This window comes from Myotis nattereri (genome assembly GCF_964212035.1).
Source record: "Myotis nattereri genome assembly, chromosome: X".
In the NCBI taxonomy this organism is placed as follows: Eukaryota; Metazoa; Chordata; class Mammalia; order Chiroptera; family Vespertilionidae; genus Myotis; species Myotis nattereri.
Window position 1 is genome coordinate 124,174,019 of NC_138078.1, and position 23,118 is coordinate 124,197,136.

Consider the following 23,118-nt stretch of genomic DNA (forward strand, 5'->3'; position numbering starts at 1 on the left):
TTTATCTCTGTATTACCTGTTCTTTTTAAAATATATATTTTTATTGATTTTAGAGAGAGGAAGGGAGAGGGAGAGAGAGGTTTAAACATCAATGATGAGAGAGAATAATTGATCAACTACGTCCTGCATGCCCCACACTGGGGATTGAGTCTGCAACCTGACCGGTAATCGAACCGTGTCCTCCTGGTTCGTAGTTCAACACTCAACCACTGAGCCATGCCGGCCTGGCTGTATTATCTGTTCTTGCTTTTCATCTCCAACTGTATTGGCCTTGTCACATGATTTCAGTATTTTTTAATATCACTGCTGCCCTTCGCTACCAAGACTCAGGTGGCTGTTTTGTCTCACCAAGCTGCCAAACTGTGCTGTGTTTTTCTCTCCCTTGCTGCCCTACTCCTGTGACCTATATTAGTTGCCTTCTTCTTTTGGCTTCTCTTGGCATTTTGTGTTGCTCTGTTTTTATAGCCATTGCTGACCCATCAACCATTTACTCATAGCATGTTGGCTATTGACCTTGGGTCTTAGGTTCTTTTCTGCTGTGGTGAGCCTAGGGGATGCTGCTTCTTTGCCAAAACATTTTTCTTTTCTTTCTCCCATTATTCTTGATTTGGGGCTTTCTGAATGCTTGAAGATGCCAAAAAAGTTGTATCCAAATAATTGTAGCTCTATTCCTATAACAATCTCCTACCCCCACTGCCTTTACTCTTGCTTGGGAGGAAGAATCTTGGTTAGAAAAGTTCATGTAGATCACACACCCATAGCTGATTTTCTCTTTTAAAGACAATGCATTTAAAAATTACTCCTTCCTCTACTTCTTATTCCATGCTCATCATTAATGTCAAACTAAGGTAAATACTGAGGTATTTTGGTGGGCTTGTTTGAGCCAGAATAGAAAACTGGTTTCTTGAGCCAAAGCCCTCCAGCTACAATGGACAATGTACTGTTTTCATCTTTGTTCTTGATCATTAATGCTGGAAAATTTTTCTGAAACTGATTACTTGCCTTAGTACCACTTTTTCAGTCCAGATATAGAATAGAATCAGATTAAGGAACTATTAATTTGTTAAAGGTTTTATGCTTGCTACTTAGTAGTTGTTTGCACTTTATATATTATTTACTGTATAATTGGGAATTTCTTTGTAAATGTTTGGTTTTCAGGCTGGTTGGAAGGAAAATCACGCAACATTCATGAATGAACTAAAAAATCTTCAGGCTTCTGGACTGACGACTCTTGGTCAGGCTCTAAGATCCTCATTTGATTTGTTAAATCTCAATAGATTGATATCTGGAATAGACAATTATGGACAGGTAAAAATATTTTTGAGTGAGTACAGCTAATTTAATTTGGTGACTTGGGGTAAGAATTTAAGAGTGGGTATGGTTACCAAGTTTTCTGCTATTTTTCATAACTTCCAAAAAGAGATCCATATATCTTTTAATTACATTTTTTTAAAAAATTCTCTTTTGAGGAGGTCTGGTATATGACTGGATCATAAAATAGTTAAAATTGCCTACCTGTCAGGTCATTAGATATCTGAGAATGGGATGAATAAATTGCTGAGAAATAAATACTGGAGCAAGACAACTGAAGAGAGGTTTTCAATCTCCTTAACTCCCTCATCCCTCCCAATTCAATGAAAAAGCTCTAGAATGAGAGGAAGGCATAATAGCATTTACTGCTGCTATCATTGTACTTTCCTACTTGAAACGCTCTGCTCACAATAACCAGTCACTCTTCAGGTTGCAGAGTGTAAGTCACTAATGTTCCTCTAGATGTGCCAGAATTTTGACTCAGGCAGATGGTGTGGATGATGCTGCCATTATAATCTCTTTAATAGCTTTCTTTTATGATTACTTGGAAAGCAGAGGGAGAGGAGTATTTGGATGTGATAGTTTGGGAGTTCCTTAATTATAAGAATTTCTCAGTTTATTCTGAATGCTACCTCTTCAGGGATTGTTATTTTCATCCCCACCCACTCATTCCCTAATCTTTTCCTTTTTATTTATCCAGGCAAATTTTATCAGTCTTGGGAGATCACTGGCAAGGCAAATGTAAAAGTTTAAATACAATTTTATTACTTCACATGACTCTAATACTTTTTAAATGTATTTTAGGGGAGAAATCCATTTTATTTAGAACCATCTATTTTAATTACCATCACAGATGGAAATAAGTTAACAAGTACGGCTGGTATTCAAGAAGAGGTGAGATTTCATTTTTTCAAATTTTCGCTTAAATGGCAGAGAACGTGCAGCTATTTCTGTGGGAGGCATACATTTCTAGTTAAGAATAAGTTTAGTGAACTTATTATCTTGGTAATCCTTGAAAGATTGCTTTATTTTATTGAGTACATGAAAGAAAAGTGGACCCCCTAATTCTTTAACTCTTCATGTACGGGTTGTTATGATGAAACCTTTCAAATTTTGCCTTCTCAGCTTCACCTTCCTTTGAATTCTCCCCTGCCCGGGAGTGAACTAACCAAAGAACCTTTTCGCTGGGATCAGAGGTTATTTGCCCTGGTGTTACGTTTGCCTGGATTGGCGTCTACTGAGCCAGAGCAACTAGGGAGTGTACCAACTGATGAATCTGCTATCACACAGATGTGTGAAGTCACCGGAGGTACTGGCAATATTTACTATTTCTAAAGGAAGAATTCAGGGCAGCAGAGTATAGTTTTTCTTAAATACCATATCTGGTCTTTACTTGTTTTCCTTCAGAATATTTTTAACTCTGCTGCTTAAGCTCATTAATAGTGTGATGTTTGCTGCCAATGTAGTTATGATTATTTCAAGTTATATTTTAGAATGTAAAATGCTTCTATTGTGAAATAGTATTTTATTTGATCAAACTTATACTCTTTGTTTTTCCTTCTGATATAGGTCGTTCCTACTGTGTTAGAACACAAAGAATGTTGAATCAGTGTTTAGAATCTCTAGTTCAAAAAGTTCAGAGTGGTGTAGTTATTAACTTTGAAAAAACAGGACCAGATCCACTTCTTATTGGAGAAGGTACAGTAGATAACTTTGCTTTTACCCTATCGTGTTATTGAGGCAAACCATCTATGATTGGAAAAACATTAATCACAATAGGCAGTCTTCAGTCTACACATGCATTCAAATGGTTACAAACATCCATCCAAACAACTACCACTTATTCATTGCCTATATATACATGTCAGGTGGCCAAATTCTAGCAATTTTAATTCAATGTCAAATCTTCCTAAGAAAATTCTTCCTTTTCCCTACCAATTTCATATTCCCTGGTCCCCAGTCTTGGGATGACATTGAATTATTTACCTCTCTATTCATGAAATATCTGGAGGTTCACTGCAGAGTGCCACTCAACTAGTTTGGTCTTGTGAGTGCCAAATGTACCAAGCTATCTTTATGAAACCTTGTGTTTGTTACCACACATCAGCAAGTGATTGTGAATATTTATGCTAATCTAATCTAATAAAAGACAAACATGCAAATTGACCATACCTTTGCTATGCCCTAAGCCACACCCACCAGCCAATCAGAGTGACTGTATGCAAATTAACCCAACCAAGATGGCGGCTGGCAGCCACGAAGTTGGAGCAAGCAGGAGGCTTGGTTGCTCCAGTGGTGGAGGAAGCCAAGCTTCCCACCTGCTGCGGCCAGCTCTGAGCTCCACTCAAGGCAACAAAGTTTCAATTATAGAAGATAAATAAACCCCAGATACCTGCTTTCAGCTGGCCGTGGCCACAGAGCTGGAGTGAGCAGGAGGCTTGGGTTGCCCCTGGTGATGGAGGAAGCCAAGCTTCCAGCCTGCCTTGGCTGGCTCTGAGCTCCACTCAAGGCTACAAAGTTTCAATTATAGAAGGTAAATAAATCTCAGAATAGAAAAGAAAAAAGAAAAAAGGAGAGGCTGGGAGCTTACATTGCCCAGGGGCTTGGCCAGCCTGAAAACGTCCCTCAGCCCCTCACCTAGACTGGCCAGGCACCCCAGTGAGGACCCCCCTACCCTAAAGGGGGTATGGCCAGCCTGAAAATAGCCATCAGCCCCTGACCCAGGCTGGCCAAACCTCCATGGGGTGAGGGTCCCCACTGGTGGGGGTGGGGGGGCTTGACCAACCTGCAAACAGCCATCAGCCCCTCACGCAGGCTGGCCAGGCACCCCAGTGGGGACCCCCACCCTGAAGGAGGTGTGACCAGCCTGCAAACATCCATCAGCCCCTCACCCAGGCTGGCCAGGCACCCCAGCGGGACCCCACCCTGATCTGGGACACCCTTCAGGGCAAACCATACAGCCCCCACCCATGCACCAGGCCTCTATCCTATATAATAAAAGGGTAATATGCAAACTGACCCTAACAGCAGAATGGCTGGGAATGACTGGTCACTATGACACACACTGACCACCAGGGGGCAGATGCTCAATGCAGGAGTTGCCCCCTGGTGGTCAGTGTGCTCCCACAGGGGGAGCTCTGCTCAGCCACCAGCCAGGCTGATGGCTGCCAGTACAGCAGTGGTGGTGGGAACCTCACCCGCCTCCTCAGCAGCGCTAAGGATGTCTGACTGCAGCTTAGGCCTGCTCCCCACTGGCAAGTGGACATCCCCAGAGGGCTTCTGGGCTGCCAGAGGGATGTCTGATTGCCAGCTTAGGCCCAATCCCCCAGGAAGCGGGCCTAAGCCAGCAGGTGGTCATCCCCCAAGGGGTCCCAGATTGCAAGAGGGCACAGGCCGGGCAGAGGGACTTCCCCCGCAAGTGCACAAATTTTTGTGTACTAGGCCTCTAGTATTCTATAAGATCCTACACTAGTATTTTTCTGGACACTTTTTAACTGCAGAACATTTTCTCTTCAAATGAGATTTTACTGAAAGTTCAATATCTCAAAATACATAAAAGCAGAGCTATTTTTGTACAGGGGAAGCAACTTCTCCCTCAAATCATACCTGCATTTCTAGGCTTCTCCTCATTGCTGTCAGTTCACACACATACACACTTGTTTGTACCTCATTACCAAAGTGCTTGTCTGATCTGAATCATACATTTTAATTGTCGTGGCCACAATCAGTGGTAGCTAGCTGCCTAGAGAAGAAAAGGGCCAAGTGCATAGGGGCAGAAAGACACATTTCTGTCTGAAGTAGTAGATCCTCTGGTTACTGACTTTTTTGCTGTTTAGTTCGGAACCCTTTGAGAAACTATTGGAAAAATAGAAATCCCTTCTTCCTAGGAAAATGGATAGAGGCCACCAACACACAATTTTGTATTTAATTTCAGGGGTTTCTTGGACTCCAGTTTAAGAACAACTGCCATAGAAGACTTAGGCATTACAGCCTATTTTAAATTAAGTTAATCATAAAGGAAGGACATGATATATTGCTAACAATTTACTGTTCAATCCACAATTTTGTGTTCATTACCTTCACATGAACTGGGAACTTTCATACTGAAAACCTTTGGATTTGGTGTCATATAAATAGCTCAGATTTTCTTTCTAGCTCCATTTCCTCTTTGTCCAGAGTTGTTAACTCTTAAGATTCTGATGAATGCTAAGAACTCTCTCCTCAGAAAAATACACATCACCAGAATTGTGAGTTTAACTTAAGAGGGCGGGGGATCTCTTGTTTCCCTGAAGTCATTACATGTATTCCCTAGAGCTCCATATACCCCAGTAAATCTCTTGGTCTAAAGTAGTTACTTGTTTAAAGTAACACTTAGATAAGTAAATAAAATGACCTATAATTGAGAAAAAAATTGACACTCAAATAATTAAAACTTCTCTTACAAATATAATTTAGATTGATGAATGATCACATTAAGGGTTATGTAACTCTGCCTTGCCCTGTTTGGGGAGGTGACAAATGAAATATTCTAGTTTAAATAATTAAAATGCACTCAGGATACATTATGCAGCATTATACAATATCTGTTTTCCTTGGAATTTTAATGATGATGGGGAACTTGTTGCATTTGCTTTGTTTTCTCTCCCACAACTATGTACATAGATTTTTTTTTTGTCAGCGTTCTTTCTACCTTTAAGTGAATTGAACAGTTTTTATTTTGCCTTTGTGTTGATTGGGTCTAACTGTTTAGTAAAGAATACTTTTGTCATCTAAATGGGATTATAAAGAAAATCTAAATGGAATTTATGACCTATTTTTATCAGATTTGAAAAATGTAAAACTATACCAGGGAGTGAACAATTTCATTTGCCTAATTTGGAAAATGAACTGTAGTGGTTTGGTGTGTTTATGTGTCTAAATCTCAGAAAATTTAAAACTAATTTTATAATATTTTTTCCTATTCTGCCTATTTTGGTCATAATTAAGAATGGGAGGGAGATGGGATGTTGGATTAGAAAGAATGGATTAGATGAAAAGAGTTGATAAGGAGAACATTCAGATATCCTAGCAGCATAACCTTTTTACCTCCATTTTTCATGAAACACTGTTTTGTATTTTGCTTTTAGCTGACAATTTTGTACAAGAAAATCATCAGCTATAAAAAAAAATCATACCTTTGTCTGTCTTTTGTTTAACTTTTAGATGGACTTATGGATTCATCTAGGCCAAGCAATTCATTTTCTGCTCAACCATGGCATAGTTGTCATAAGCTCATTTATGTACGACCTAACTCTAAGACTGGTGTTCCTGTTGGACATTGGCCAATTCCAGAATCTTTTTGGCCAGATCAGAATTTACCTTCACTAGTAAGTATAAAACAAAAGGCAAACATCCTTCTGGATTTTCAATTTGTTAATTAATTTTAATTTTTTAAAATCCTCACTCGAAGAGTGAGGATATTTTTCTCATTAATTTTTAGAGAGAGAGGAAGGGAAGAGGGAGAATTGGAGAGAGAAAGGAGAGAGATAGAAACATTGATGTGATGGAGATACATCGATTAGTTGCCTCCCACACGTTCCCTGATGGGGGTGGGAATGAGACCTGCAACCCAGGTACATGCCTTTGACTGGGGAATCAACCATGACTCTCTGGTGAGCAGGCCGATGCTCTAACTACTGAGCAATGGCCAGCCAGGCTGCTGATTAATTTTAAATAGTTTTGATACTGTTAAGCCATACCTAGTCTATCTCTTGCTGGAAGTCTAGCTTGTACCCAAAAGCAAGAGAAGACTTTCTATTCTGGCATTCTTTCTTTCAGCTGTCTTTTCTATTTGAACTGCCCTGTTTAGAGATTAAGGCATTGTTATTTTTTATGCTGTTGCAATATGTGACTTGGTTTTTGTTTCAGAGCAACTGACTTGATTTACATCATAAAAGCAATGGCTAAGAAGTGTTGGCATTGATTTTCATGTATATCCTCAGGAAATTAGGACTTAGTCTACACTTTGTATAGGTTCTCAAAACATATTCAGATCATGTCTTGGGGTGGTGAACACACAATATAATATGCAGATGATGTGTTATAGAATTGTACAACTGAAACATATATAACTTTATTAACCAATGTCACCACAATAAATTCAATAAAAAATAAAGTTTAGAAACATATTCAAATCAGATGTCATCTTACTTCCTCCCAGGGAGTCATTAGATAACTAGGGGAACTTTGTAGACCTACTTTTCATCTTTTTGTAATCAATGGGCTTGTGTTCCTTGGGAATGTACCTTTGAATTATGGGTAATTAAGGAATGTTTTAAAAATGGTCTCCAAGCAAGGAATTGCCTTTTTGTTCACTGCATTTGGTAGATGAGGATTTGATATTATAGTTGTTATTAGTACCAGATGAATTGGCTTTGGGGATAGGGTTGATGTCTAGGAAAAAGGGAAATGATATGAATTTAATGATCCCTTTCATCTTCCTTTCTCCCCCTATGAGGGAGAGTGAGGGGCATAAAAGGATCACTGCTCTTTCAGTTTAGCACCTTTCTGCTTTAACTCATCTGTAGTGTAAGTTTTATAAATTTCTGACATGAACCGCATTTTTTCCTGAATTACTATATTTGGGCTCCTGCTTTTTTTTTCAGGAATGGCCATGAAAAGCCTGAATGTACAATTCAAGAACCATTTCAGCCCCTGCTGTAGGAGAGGGTGAATGTTTTCCTCTTTCCCTTAGGGTTCCAAGGTGGCACACTGGTCAAATCTCAATGCCCAGTTATCTCTTGCCCCTTCAAACCCCAGAGAGAATGTTTTAGTTATGAAGTTACTTCATTATTACCAGTGACAGGTCTTCACTCATTTATTGCTTTCTTATAAATCAATAAACCAAAAATGTTTCTCAAGTTTAATTAACATTAAAACCAGGAAAATCTGGAATAAAGGAATTCTAAGTAATTCAAACATAGCTCATGTTACCATGCCTTTAGCTTTTTCTCAGCTCCCAAAACATCTTGTAGGTTTGTCGGTCGTGAAAGCAAGTGAGCAGGTTTTTTTCTTTATATGAAGAAAACAGATGCTTTGTTATTTATATTAGCCTTACAGTTCTCAGCAAGAATAGGTAGAGCCATGCATCACCCTTGTCCCTGGGACTTGTCCTAACTCCTTTTCTCTCCATATTGTCCATGCTGCCACCATTTCTCTCTCTGGTGCTCTCCATTCCCACAAGATACACCTGTTATTAAAATGGCTGCTCCATCAATCTGCTTTGGCACCCCAGGCACACAGGCCTTTGCAGCACAGCCAAAAGCACCCCCAGCTCTAGCTATTCAAGGCAAGTGTGTGGGTGTGAGAAATGCTGTAAAAATTCAACTGGAAAAAAATTTTACCGGGCCCTGGAGTTTTGACTGACTCCTTTTCAGTCTCTATTTTGCCCTTGCTATGCATTTACAATTTTTCATCTTGTTTGTTAGTGGCTCTAGCTCCGCCATTACCTCCTTAGAAAGCTTCATGGATTTCTTCTTTCTAGCAGTGTTTGGACTATCTGTAACCTCATGGTATAAAGGAAGGAAGGGCAGGTAATTTTTGGAGGTCACAAAGCAGATCTGAAATTCAGGGTTCATTCTATAGATCATAATGACTCCTGAAACATATTCAAAGCAGTTTTATTTTTATTTCACTGAAATTGTGGTTATGAGCATTATAATTTACGTCTCCCTTTCCCATTGCCAAGTAGATGGTATAGAGAAAGAGTGCCCTCCCCCCACTGAAGCCATTGGTGATGCCTGGAGATCAGCAGCCCTGTTATTCAAAACACTAGTCTGTAGCTCAGTGATGGTTTATAAAGGGGGTTGCAGAATTGTTAGAAATGTAAGCTCACTTGTAACAGACCATATTTCCCCCCTCTTGTTTTTTAGCCTCCACGAACGTCTCATCCTGTTGTGAGATTCTCCTGTGTAGATTGTGAGCCAATGGTAATAGACAAACTTCCCTTTGACAAATATGAACTTGAACCTTCACCTTTAACTCAGTACATCCTGGAACGAAAATCTCCCCATACTTGCTGGCAGGTAATTTATCCTTACCTGTTGGACAAATATCTATAACCACTGTTGGATCTGGGAATTGTTTAAAGAAATTTCAAAGATTAATCTGGGAATAATTAGGCTGAATCTGTTAATAATGTTTCTCAAAAATGCTATCAAATAAACAATAGGGCCAAGCAAAACTTTCACACGGATATGAATCATTAGCCTACCATACCTTGCCATTTATGGCAGTCAAATCTGATGAAATTTGTGTATTTGAGGATTTGGAAGCCTATCAAAAGACCTTAGGTTTATAATTCATCATCTGGGGGATGTAACTCTATTCAGCTATGACTTCTGCAGGTGAAGCACAACAGATTGGAAGTACAGATTTCTTTTCTTTATTAATGTTTTTTAAAAATATGTTTCTATTAATTTTTTTAGAGAGAGAACTTCTAGTACTTCCTCCTGCACGCCCCCTACTGGAGATGGAGCCAAAAACCTGGGCATGTTCCCTGACCAGGAACCTAACCTAGACCTCTAGGTGCTTGGGAGGATGCTCAAGTAACTGAGCCACACCAGCCAGGACACAATATATTTTTGACAAAAAGCCATAAGCCCTGAAACTACTTTCTGTATTAGTGTAATGTAATCAAACTCTTTGTGGTACAAAGCATATTGGTGTGAGTAGTTTCGATTTTACTTGAACAAAGCAAATGCACATCATTGGCTCTTCCAAGTGTGATCCTTCAGCCAGGAGGGCTTGCTTATTTGTTACTAGATTAACCTTTGGATTTTGATTTGTAAAAATCCAGACATGGCAGTCACAGCCTTTTTATTTAGATGTAATAAGGAAGTCCTACATTGTAAGGATGTCTGTTCTATTTCTAAACTATAGTACCATGTAGAAATCAATAATTGTTAGAGTCTATTTATACAAGGAACACTTTCAGACTGCCATGTGTTTCATCCTAAAATCTGTTTCATGCTACATTGCTACTAGTTGTCTTTAAGCTACTTAAATTCTCCAAAGATGCTAATACTGGATAGAAAAAAATGAACAAGCTAAAAGCAAGGATGTAAAAGGGCAAGAAACAGAACAATCTCATAAATATAATATTGAACGAAAGAAGGAAGACGTAAAAGATCACATATTAGCTGTGGCTGGTCTGGCTGGTATGGCTGGTATGGTTGAGGGTTCCCTGACTAACTCTGTTAAAAGTCAGGATAGTGGTTTCTCTCGGGGCTGCAGAGTAGTGACCAGAAAAGGACATGCGGGGGCTTCTGGTCATGTTCTATTTCTTGATCTGGGTGCTAATTACACATGTACATTCACTTTGAACAATCATTGCGCTATATACTTATAATTCATGCACTTTTTGGAATGTATACTTATATTTCAATAAATACAACCAAAATGTACTAGAAAAAAGGGATACAGGTAACAGAATGCTAATTTAAGTCAAGATAGGACATTTAAATTTATGTGTTAAAAAAGTTTGCAAAAAAGCAAATACAATTATAAATTATACCTTTTCCCTAAAATAAACCCTCTTTTTTTGTGTGTAGCACATTCCTTGTAAATGTACTCCAGGGAAACTTAAATCCTGTTCTCCTTCCCTACATCACCGCTCAAATATGCCATATGCCTTTTTTCCTGACCTTATGTTACTTTGGTTTAGAGTAGTTTAAATGTGATTAATTAGTGGGTCTGAAAAAGAATAAGATGAGCTAGGAACTAGGAAATTTGGCAAAATCATAATGGAAACTTGGATTTTAACTCTAGCTCTGCCACCAACTATGTGGTTATGAACCCAACACTTACTTTTTCTAGACTAGATGGTCTCTAATGATCTCTTTGAACCCCTAAATTTTATGAATCTGTAGATGATAAGGAAAAACTCAAGGGGCTTATGGTAAATTAGGGAAGATAAGAAGGGAGGGAGGGGACAGAGGGAAAAGAAGTGAGAGAGGAACAAAAAAAAAGTGCTTTTCTTTTCTCAGGAATCATAGGTCTAACTTTTGTTGGTTGTGTGTAAGCTTTTTATCCTTTACTAGGGGCCCAGTGCACAAATTCGTGCACCTTGAAAGGAACTGTGGGCTGCAAGGCCGCAGTGGGCACAGGGATGGCCAGCCCCTGCGCCCCGCCCAGCCCCTCCCACCATGGCCCCTAGTCCTGCCGCCACCACTCCTATGTGCTGACGGTGCTGGCCTTGCTCACAGCAGCCTCACTCACACCCGCTGAATGGTGCCAAGCAATTGGGGCCAGTGCCATCAGCAGGTGCAAGCAGCGGCTACTGTTCCAATTGCCCCTCAGGTGTAGAGGGTGGTGGAGAAGCCCTCAGGGGCGATTGGGGCTGGCAGCCACTGCTTTTACCCACTGACAGCATTGAACAATCAGGACCAGTGCCAGGCACCAGCAGCGGATGCAAGCGGCAGCTCCGGTGCCAGCACCTGGTGCAAGCAGGGCTGGCACTGGCAGTGGTTTCGAGCAGCGGCTGCTGGCCCTGTTCACCCTTTGGGAGCAGGGGAGGGTGGAGAAGCCCTAAGGGGTGATCGGGGCCGACAGCTGCCACTCGCACCCACTGATGGTGCCAAGCAATCAGGGACAGCGCTGGGCACCAGCAGCAGGTGTGAGCAGTGGCTCCAGTGCCCACACTGGGTATGAGCAGGGCCAGCACTGGCGGCAGGTGCAAGCGCTGGGCAGGACCGTGGTGTGCAGGGTAGCAAAGACTTTTCAATAACCACCAGAGGCTTGCCCCAATGACAGCAACCGGTGCCCCACCTTGGTCTGGAACCCTGGCTCACCTGCTCCACCACCCCACCATGGCCGATGCCCACCATGTTCCACGCACGCCCCCTGGTGGTCAGCGCACATCATAGTGACCAGTTGTTCAGTTGTTCCACCATTCGATCTATTTGCATATTAGCCTTTTATTATATAGGATGATGACTTCCCCCTCTTTTATTATACACATTTGGGAAATAAGGGGAAATCCAACATGTTTTATTACAGTTTTCTGTTTCTATTAAGTTTCAAATTAAGACAAAAATCTAGTAGATGAGTCATGTTTTAGCAATTGTTTTGTGGAGTCATAAATAACATAGGAAGGATTTATTCTTAGCTATAACTAAATATAGCAAGAATTTAGTGAACTGGTAGGTGATATTGCTGGTACCAAGAATTAGCAAGGTAAATGGATCCTGTTTACCATTAGGGTTTGACTTTTGTCTTAACCCTGTTGAAGGACTCATGAAACACAGAGAAAACATGTTTGCTAGAGGACTCTAGCCCAGCATATCAAGTGTATGGGACTTGACAATATAATATATATCAAATCAAGAATATCAATAAAAAATAAGATGATAGCCATATGTAATAAAGATTAATGTTTTGATAATTATTGAATGTTTGTTCTACCAGCATAATTTACAAGATAAATGACTTCCAGAATGAACCAAAGCATTTTCTTCCTGCCTCAAAAAAATTACCACCAGTGCCTGACTATTCAGTAAATACTTATTGGATCAAAAATGAATAGTAGGTAGGGGAATGGGGCATCAAAGGGAAGTAGAGCAAGATTTAATAGTAGTACACATGAAAAATGTTAGCATAATCCTTTAAAAGGGCTTTGTTTTTATAATTGCCTGCTTTATGCATGGGGCCATCTTCCATTTTCCTAAAAGTCTTTACTCTGGTCACCACTTCTTTTGAGAAGTCAATTTGTTTTAATGGCTGGTATCACTTAGTGGTATTGCAGCCTTATTTTCCATTGTTCTAACCAAGTAAATATTTGGGTACTGTTGATGTAGACTGCAAACTCTGAGTGGTTATTGCATATACAGTTTCATTTCTTGATATAAGTTATAAAAGAATTGTGATCTGAACATTCTTATTTAGTATGATATATTTGATATAAACATAAGCTAAAAGCACTATTTCCATTTTTAAATTACAATTAAATTATGCCATAGATGTGGCTATGGAATATTGCTATGAGTTTGCTTTTACATATTGTCATAACTGTATATTACTTCATATTATTCTCAGGTATTTGTTACTAGCAGTGGAAAATACAATGAACTTGGATATCCATTTGGTTATTTAAAAGCCAGTACAACTTTAACTTGTGTAAACCTCTTTGTGATGCCCTACAACTACCCAGTTTTACTCCCTCTTTTAGGTAAGTAAAGTATGTCCTATTTAATCATCTTTAAAATACAACAAAAAATACATGATGGGCTAAGCACCTTAAATGTAGTCAAAGAGTAATTGATACCTAATATATAAAAAATCTAAATATTCATTTGAAAGGATAGAATTTGCATACTGTTCTGTTTTGTTTTCTTTTTGTTGCCTTTAGATCAAATAGAAGAGACACTTAACCTTTGGTGTGTGATTCTTACGCTTTTCTTGAGGTTGTAAGGTCCAATGCTGTCACCCCTCCCTCCCGACCTCCATTTAAAAAAATATATATTTTTACTGATTTCAGAAAGAAAGGGAGAGATAGAAACATCAATGATAAAAGAGAATCATTGATCGGCTGCATCCCACACACCCCACACTGGAAATCAAGCCTGCAACTGGGGCAAGTGCCCTGGCCAGGAATCAAACCGCAACCTCTGGATTCATAGGTGGATGCTCAATGTTCACTGAGCCATGCCAGCCGGGCCCAACCCCCAGTTTTAAGTGCACTTGCCTTTTTCATAGACTAGTTTGAGCCAAAAAATGCCATTGATTGGGATTAATGCTCCAAAAATTTGATCGTTTTCTTCAGAAAATAGGGCTTCTGTGGGAGTATTGGCTCACACTAATCCTATATAATAAAGCCCTAATATGCAAATCGACCGAATGGTGAAATGACCTGTTGCTATGATGTGCACTGACCACTAGGGGTCAGAAGTTCAATGCAGGAGCTGCCCCCTGGTGGTCAGTGCACTCCCACAGGAGGAGCACCGCTCAGCCAGAAGCTGGGCTCACAGCTGGTGAGTATAGTGGCTGGTGGGAGCCTCTCCCACCTCCGCAGCAGCGCCAAGGAGCAGCCAGCCAAGCAGTAAGGAGCAGCGAGAAGGCAGGCACTAAGGAGCAAGGGGTCCCAGACTGTGAGAGGGTGCAGTCTGGGCTGAGGGATCCCCTTCCCACAGTGCATGAATTTCATGCACTGGGCCTCTAGTTCCTTCATAAAAGGATATTCAGTGCTCTTGAGGCACCTGGTTTAGGCACAGTAGCAATTTATGGCAATAAGTACAACAATAAATTCTACAATAACTGTAGTTGTAGACACTTTAGTTTCCATGGCAATATTCTAAAATGAACAACTCCAGGAGAAGTTACTCAAATATCACTGAAAACATGTGTAGAGATTTTTTTCTCATTTAAAAAGCCACATTTGTTTAGAGTAATAATACCACATGGTATCCTTCTAGTTGTAAAGTTGTGAACATTTTTATTTGGTGGAGTTTCTTAATTTTTGCCAAAAGAACCAAACCTTACTGAGTTTTAGTCATTAAAAGCATAATACTTTTTATTATGGTAAGTGAACTAAATCAGACAAAGATAGACAAATACCGTATGATGTCACATATATGTGGAATCTAAAAAACAAAATAAATGAACAAAACAGAATCAAACTCTCCCAACCAAAGTTACTCAGTTGTTGAGCGTTGACCTATGAACTAGGAGGTCATGGTTCTATTCCTGGTCAGGGCACATGCTGGCTTTGTCCCCAGCATGCAAGAGGCAGCCAATCAATGATTCTCTCTCATCATTGATGTTTCTATCTCTTTCTCTCTCTCCCTTTCTCTCTGAAATAAATAAAAATATATTTTTTATAAAACAGAAGCAAACTCATAGATATAGAGAACTTTATTTATTTATTTATTCCTTTTTATGGTTGCCAGATAGGAGGGGGTTAGGGAGTTGGGTGAAAAAGGGGAAGGGAATAAGTTGTGCAAATTGCCAGTTATAAAAACTGTCATGAGGAAGTAAAGTATAGCATAGGTATGTATGGTGTCAGATGGGTATTAGACCTATGGGGTGATCACTTTGTAAGTTATATAAATGTCTAATTACTATGTAGTACACCTAAAACTAATATAATATGGTATGCCAACTGCAATTGAAAAATAAAAATTATTGGAAAAAACATAAGATTTTTAGTGCTCTACATACTATATGTATTAAATGTACTGAAAAGAAATTATTTTAAATGTTGCAAATTAAGGTTAAGAATGGGTCGTCATAAGGGTGGGTGTGGGGTGGAAGGGGTCAATGGGAAAAAATGGACATCTGTAATACTTTCAACAATAAAGATACATTTTTAAAAGAATGGGTCATCATAAATATATTAGTATGATTGTTCTGTATAGCCTGTCTACTTTATTTATTAGTCTAATCTAAAAGTATCCTCTAAAAGATGATTGCCACTGCTATAAATATAGGTTATGTCCCTGAGATTAATAAGACTACCAACAAAAACTACCTGTATTTTGTGGATTTATTTACCCATTTTTCTTAAATATACCTTTATGACCTCAGTTTTCACAATTATACAATGAAGGATTAGACTAGATAATTTTGTTATTGTTGTTGTTAATCCTCATCCAAGGATATTTTTACATTGATTTTTAGAGAGAGTGGAAGGGAGGGAGAGGACAGAGAGAAACATCGATGTGAGAGAGACACATCAATTGGTTGCCTCCATCACATGCCCCAACAAGGGCCAGGGATCAAGCCTGCAACCAAGGTAAGTGTCCTTGACCAGAATTGAACCCAGGATCCTTCACTCCCCAGTCTGACACTCTATTAGACTAGATATTTTTTACTTAGACTGTAAATAGTATTATTTTTCTACTTTCAAGTACACTTTTTATTTTGAGATATTTGTAGATTCACCTGCAGTTGTAAGAAATAAAAATAGACATGACACCAAAGGCACAGACAACAGAAGCAAAAACAAACACGACCCCTCCATTCTGCTTTTGAATCCACTCATTGAACTTTTTACTTTGTTTATTGCATTTTTAATTCTAAGATTTCCATTTGGTTCTTCTTTATATCTTCTGCTTCTCGTTCACTTTCTGTTTCTTTTTTTAATATGTTTTCTATTGATTTTAGAGAGTGAGGAAAGGAGGGGAGAGAGAGAGAGAGAGAGAGAGAGAGAGAGAGAGAGAGAGAGAGAGATCAGCTGCCTCCTGTACATACCTCAACTAGGGATCGAACCGGCGACCTTTCAGTGCATGGGATGATGCTCAACCACTGAACCACACTGGCCAGGGCTCATTTTCTATTTCTTTGCTGAGGCTTTCTATTTTTTCATTTGTTTCAAATGTGTGTAATTGGTTGTTGAAATACCTTTTGTTATGGTGGGTTTTTAAACCTTTATTGAATATTTTTAACATCTCTGTCATTTTGGTGTTAGTGTCTCTTGATTGTCATTTTGAATTTGTTTTGAGATCTTCCTGGTTCTTGTATGGTGAATGATTTTCACTTGAAATCGGAACATTTTCAATATTGTGAGTTTGTGGATCTTATTTAAATCTTCTGTTTTAGCTTGCTTCCTCTCACATTCCTCTGGTAGAGATTTTGAGGTACTTTCTCATTAGTGCCAGAGTGGCAGAAGTCCAGGTTCCCCACTTGGCTTCCCCTGTTGACACCCAAAAGGAGGGGGCTCCTTAGGCTCCTTATTATTGCTGTGCAGGGATAGGAGTTCTGGATCCTCACTACAAGGACACCTCTCTGAATGGGAGAAGTAGCAGTTTCTCCTTACTCTTCTCCACATGGTCTCCACTGACACCAAAGGGGTGGAGGTGTCCTCATTACCATAGGACAGTGGAAAAGTTCTTTAAAACTATTATGGGCTGAATTCCGGCATTTCATCTTTGGTCTAAACTCAATCTGCTTTCCAAATTATTACGGGAAAATGCCCCTAACTAGAATAGCTGGTCTTCCATCAGAAATTGAGACATATAGCACTTTACAAGAGCAAGACCCACCCTCTAAAATTGGTCTTTGCTGATCTTACAGGTAATAGAGATCAGATGTGGACATAGCATAATGGTTAAGAGGAAGCATTCAGTTCTTCCTTTGCTTCAAACTGTCTGTGCCTAAGTTGCCACATTCCCAGACTCCCTAGCACTATGTAAAGTCAAATCCTGACAATGTCTTCCTGGTTACCTCTTAGTCTGTATCACTCTGTTCCCCAAATGCCAAGTTCTCCTTCTCTCTGAAATGTCTTCTAACACCAGAGAGACATATGTGGCATTTGTTCTTGGTTCTTCTTAACCTGCAACACTGAGAATCCAGCCCTGCCTGGAGAATCATGATCCTTTGGCAAATATCCCAAACCAGAAACCTCAGAAGATTCTTTGATTTCTCCCCCTTCCCTAACCCCACATAGTCATTTCAGAGCCATCCCATCTTTGACTCAGTTCCCATTCTTCCCTTTTGCTTCAAATATCCATTTCCAGGCTTTTCTATAATCTGTGTCTTCTAAGAAGCATAGAGTTTTTCACACTCTTTGAGGCTAAAGGTCCTTGTGCCCATGAATCCCAAACTTGGGTTTCATGCTGAGGTTCAGAAATAGACACTCCTTACATTTCCACCATTACTTCACTTTCTGGATTGTGCAGCTCCCATAATGTTTAAGTATATGGACTTTAGGGTGTAGCTACTCTGCTATGAATCCTGGCTCTGCTGTTTGCTAGCTTTGTGCCTCAGTTACTTCATCTGTAAAGTGAGAATGATATTACCTACCTCAAAAGGATTTAGTTGGGATTGAATGAATACAGTTAACTGTACATAACTCACGTGGCAAATAGTAAGTACTCAATAATGCTATTGGCATTATTATTATTGTTGTCATTATTAATAACTATGTTATCTTAGTAGCCCTTGAAGGCACTGTTTCATATTAAAGATACAATATAAAGATACAGGATGGTTTTGCACTTTTAGTGGGCAGGGCATTAAGTAAAAAGGCAAGTTAAGTCACATACACTTCATAATGCCCAGAAATATCACTGTATTACTACATAGTACCATAACTTTCCAAAAAGGTGGCCTCTGTTTCTTTATCAATTCAAGGTTTCCAGCAAAAGTAGCTAAAGTAATTAAGCATTAAACTTACCTAAGGATAGAGAAGTGAGGCTTAATTGGATCAATGAACTACCATAACAATCACATTAGTAGGGTGGTAACCAGATTATCATAATTGGCAAGAAGACTGTCTCTCAGTTAGTAAATTAGGATTTTTTGTTGTTGTTGAGGACCAATGACTATAGAGTTTAAGACATTAATGGCAGCTTTTTTTAAAATACAGGGTGTCCCAAAAATGTATACACACTTTAACAGCTGGTTCTATAACATTTTGAAAATGAAATGTATTTTAATAAACACTGCCTTTATAATGATTCAAAGTGTATATACATTTTTTTGGAACACCCTGTATATCGCATTCAATTCTTCTGGGTGTTTTTTTTTTAAAATTAAGAACTAGGGACTTGTGTAAAAAATAAACTTTAGATCCACATTGAGACCAGGAGGAGCAAAAGAGAATAAATGCATATCATATACTTTTATGTGTATTAATCACTATAGATTTAGTGCTTTACAGATTACACCATTTTTCATTGTATGTGGTGTTTACATGTACATAATCTAGTTCTCAGAACAATGTTGTGTGGTAAGGCAGTTATTAAATTGATTTTATAGATGGAATGGAAACACAAAAAGGTGAAGTAATTTCTCAAAGCTCACTCAGCTAAGAATGTGGATGAGTTTGGACTCAAACCCACATCTTCCTCCTCTTCCAAGTGGGAAATGGGGAGAAAGGAACTGGAAGATAATGAATCAGTAGTTTTGGGGGTATTGGCAGTATCATTTTAATCTCTTTCTACACTCACTTTCTTGTCTTTCAAATGTTGATTAGCTAATTGTTTATGACATCTTTACTGTAGCCTCCTACAGACTACATGTGAATGGAAATTTAATACCTTGGAAATCATTTTCTGAGCTATAGAGAAAGTGACTAAAGCACTGTCACCCTAATAGATCTCTACTCTTAATTTAGACTGTGGAAGATATTCTTTCTTCCTCCCACTCCTGTTTCAAAGAATTCGACAAGAAATAATTAGACTAAATTGGCTCCTGGGTGGAATCATTGCAATCTGCATTGTTAGAAATATTACAACTATTATTGACTCTCATTATCTAATCTATTTATGTCTAAATGTCTCTCCAGTCTTGTGGTATTAAATTTGTCAGTTAGTTTCCAAAATCTGCCTAATTCTCAGCAGACTTCACATAAAGACACAGTAAAACACGATATCTCATTCCTCTGTCAATATATGAATGGTTTCCAAAAGACCTGCATACTGCCCTAGCCGGCTTGACTCAGTAGATAGAGCATCGGCCTGCGAACTGAAGGGTCCCTGGTTTGATTCTGGTCAAGGGCATATGCCTGGGTTGCAGCTCGGTTCCCAGTGGGGGGCATGCAGGAGGCAGCCAATCAATGATTCTCTCTCATTCATGTTTCTATCTCTCTCTCCCTCTCCTTTCCTCTCTGAAATCAATAAAAATATACATTAAAAAAGACCTGCATTCTACAATGAGCCAGCAGTCTCTTCAGATCTTTTTTCTTTGTTCTTTCTACCCTGTTCCAAAAGAACAAAAACCCCACATTTTATGACTTTGTAACTTCATTTAAATTAGTCTCAACAGGAGTGAATAATTTATTATAGCTGTAAACTAACTAAATAATTCAGAATATTTACTAAATAAATGTAATAAATAACTAAAATAATTCAGAATTTCAAATAAATTTGTAGAGAAATTATGCATATGGCATAGGAATGGTTTTGTCATTGGAAGTAAAAGCGTTTGTTTTTGGAGAGGAGCCAATAAAACCCAAAGAAACAAAATAAAGGTCGAATTTATAATATTTTTGGTATTTATAGTAAGTGTGGCAGGTTCATGTTGATGTCTGGGATATCAATTTTGAATTATTATATCAGAAAAGAAATCTTTTTTTTGCCATCAGAAGGAAATAGTGAGCTGTTTTGGAAATTTTCATGTGGTGTATATAATGTATTTACATTATTTAAAAAAAATAATTTTAAATGTGAAAAGATGGGGTATGTGCTTATTTAAAGAAAATATTTTGAGAGAGAAACCAAGATGGTGGCATAGGTAAACACCCAAAATTGCTGCCTCGCACAACCACTTCGAAAATACAACTGAAAGACAAAACGGACATCATCCAGAACAACAGGAAGGCTAGCTGAGTGGAAATTCTACAACTTGAAGGAAAGAGAAAAGCACACTGAGACTCAGAGGAGGTGCGGAAGTAAAGTGCAGAGGTACGGAGGCGCGCATGGAAAGGGCTGGCAACTGAGAACGTGGTTGTCTTTATCAATCCAGAGGGAGACACAAGCTTCTGATGGCCCTGAACTCCAGTTCTGGGTGGGTCTCTGGGGACCCAGACTCATACAGGGAGAAAATGGACTGTCTGGCAGCAGTTGGAATTCGAGGGCGGCTTTCTCTCAAAGGTGCTTACAGTGATTACCGCAGGACACTGAGAACTGGGACCTCTTAGGGCAGGGTTGAGGATCAGCCATAGCTGTTTGCTCTGCCCTGTTGATTCCCTGAGACCCTTCCCCACCCAAGCTGTGAGCAGAGGCTTTTGCATATGAATGGCCTGGCCCTTTGCAATCTAAAATTACCTAACAAACGGCATCAGGGTCAGAGAGGCCCAGAACATCCAAAAAAAGGCCCAAGGCCCACATCAGCTTGCATTGCTTCACAGCTGGGCCTCATCTGGGCACCTCCAAATCCCAAACAAAGAAGAGGAATCTGCAGATCTCTCCATAGCTCCTACTGGGTAGCCTCAGGCAGAGGCTAAATTAGCACCTCCTTAGAGATCCAAGTGCCAGTGTACCCAGTGGTCAGAGTGGGACCATCCAGATTACAACTCCTCAGATCCATAAGGGACACACTCAGGGGGCAGACCCAGGGAGCACCAAAGCCCCACTGAAGCAAGTCTTGCCCCAGAAGGGTGTCTCCAGCACAGTTCTCCAACCGTAGACACAGCTGATTCTCACAGCCAGTTGGCCTGGAGGTCAATTCCTCCCAGTGATACCTACAACAATCAAGGCTTAACTACAACAAGACTGTGCACACAGCCCACAAAGGGGTGCACCAAGAGTGTCCACCTCAGGTAATTCAGGAGGCTGAGCCACGGGGCCCTATAGGACACCTACCACACAAAGCCACTCTATCAACACAGGGAAGCAGCCAAAATGCAGAGACAAAGAAACAGGTCACAAATGACAGAAATGGAGGAAAGCAAACTACTGGATATAGAGTTCAAAGCCACGGTTATAAGGTTTTTCAAGAATTTTCTAGAAACCGCCAACAAAATTTAGTGAGACCCTCAATAAATCTAGTGAGATCCTCAAGGATATGAAAAAGGACCCACTGGAAATTAAGCATACACTGACTGAAATAAAGAATATTATACAGAGATCCAACAGCAGACTATAGGATCGCAAGAATCAAGTCATAGATTTGAAATATGAAGAAGCAAAAAACACCCAACCAGAAAAGCAAAAAGAAAAAAGAATCCAAAAATATGAAGATAGTGTAAGGAGCCTCTGGGACACCTTCAAGCGAACCAACATCCGAATTATGGAGGTGCCAGAAGAAGAGAGAGAGCAAGATATTGAAAACCTATTTGAAGAAGTAATGACAGAGAACTTCCCCTACCTGGTGAAAGAAATAGACTTACAAGTCCAGGAAGCACAGAGAACCCCAAACAAAAGGAATCCAAAGAGGACCACACCAAGACACAAAGACACATCATAATTAAAATGCCAAGAGCAAAAGACAAAGAGAGAATCTTAAAAGCAGCAAGAGAAAAACAGTTAGTTAACTACAAGGGAGTACCCATACGATTGTCAACTGATTTCTCAACAGAAACTATGCAGGCCAGAAGGGAGTGTCAAGAAATATTCAAAGTGATGAATAGCAAGAACCTACAACCAAGATTAATTTACCCAACAAAGCTATCATTCAGAATTGAAGGTCAGATAAAGAGCTTCACCGATAAGGAAAAGCTAAAGGAGTTCATCACCACCAAACCAGTATTATATGAAATGCTGAAAGGTATTCTTTAAGAAGAGGAAGAAGAAGAAAAAGGTAAAGATAAAAATTATGAACAACAAATACATATCTATCAACAAGTGAATCTAAAAATCAAGTGGATAAAAAATCTGATGAACAGAGTAAACTGGTGAATATAATAGAATCAGGGGCATAGAAAGGGAGTAGACTGACAATTCTCAGGGGGAAAGAGGTGTGGGGGGTGCGGGAAGAAACTGGACAAAAATCGTATACCTATCGGTGAGGACAGTGGGGGAGGTGTAAGGGCAGAGGGTGGGGTGGGAACCGGGTTTAGGGGAGCTATGGGGGGAAAAAGAGGAACAACTGTAATAATCTGAACAATAAAGATTTAAAAAATTAAAATAAAGAAAATATCTTTAGTTGTTTTAATGCATGTGGTATTCAAGAAACATATTTAGTTGGGCAGAATTTAAACTTCAATTTAGCATCTCTACTTGCTTTTACTAGTGCCATCAATTTTTTTCCTTAATTCTTTATTGTTTAAAGCATTACATATGTCTCCTTTTCCCCCCATTGACCTCTTTCCGGCCACCCCCACCCCCCAGTGCATGCCCTCACCCCCTGGTGTCTGTGTCCATTGGTTAGGCTTATATGAATGCATACAAG

At 39.5% G+C, this 23,118-nt stretch overlaps 1 protein-coding gene across 5 annotated transcripts in view; it reads left to right on the forward strand.

Moving 5' to 3' along the window:
• The window catches only part of LOC308511241 (integrator complex subunit 6-like), a gene marked incomplete at its 5' end in the record, with an annotated part of 67,214 nt that overhangs the window by 22,407 nt on the left and 21,689 nt on the right, over positions 1-23,118 (forward strand). For all 5 annotated transcript variants that reach the window (XM_081081245.1, XM_081081247.1, XM_081081246.1 and 2 more), the window contains 7 exons: positions 1,159-1,308; positions 2,116-2,205; positions 2,437-2,620; positions 2,881-3,009; positions 6,514-6,677; positions 9,222-9,374; positions 13,384-13,516. In XM_081081245.1, the coding sequence (XP_080937371.1) occupies positions 1,159-1,308; positions 2,116-2,205; positions 2,437-2,620; positions 2,881-3,009; positions 6,514-6,677; positions 9,222-9,374; positions 13,384-13,516 (1,003 nt within the window). The remainder of the gene's footprint in view (positions 1-1,158; positions 1,309-2,115; positions 2,206-2,436; positions 2,621-2,880; positions 3,010-6,513; positions 6,678-9,221; positions 9,375-13,383; positions 13,517-23,118) is intronic.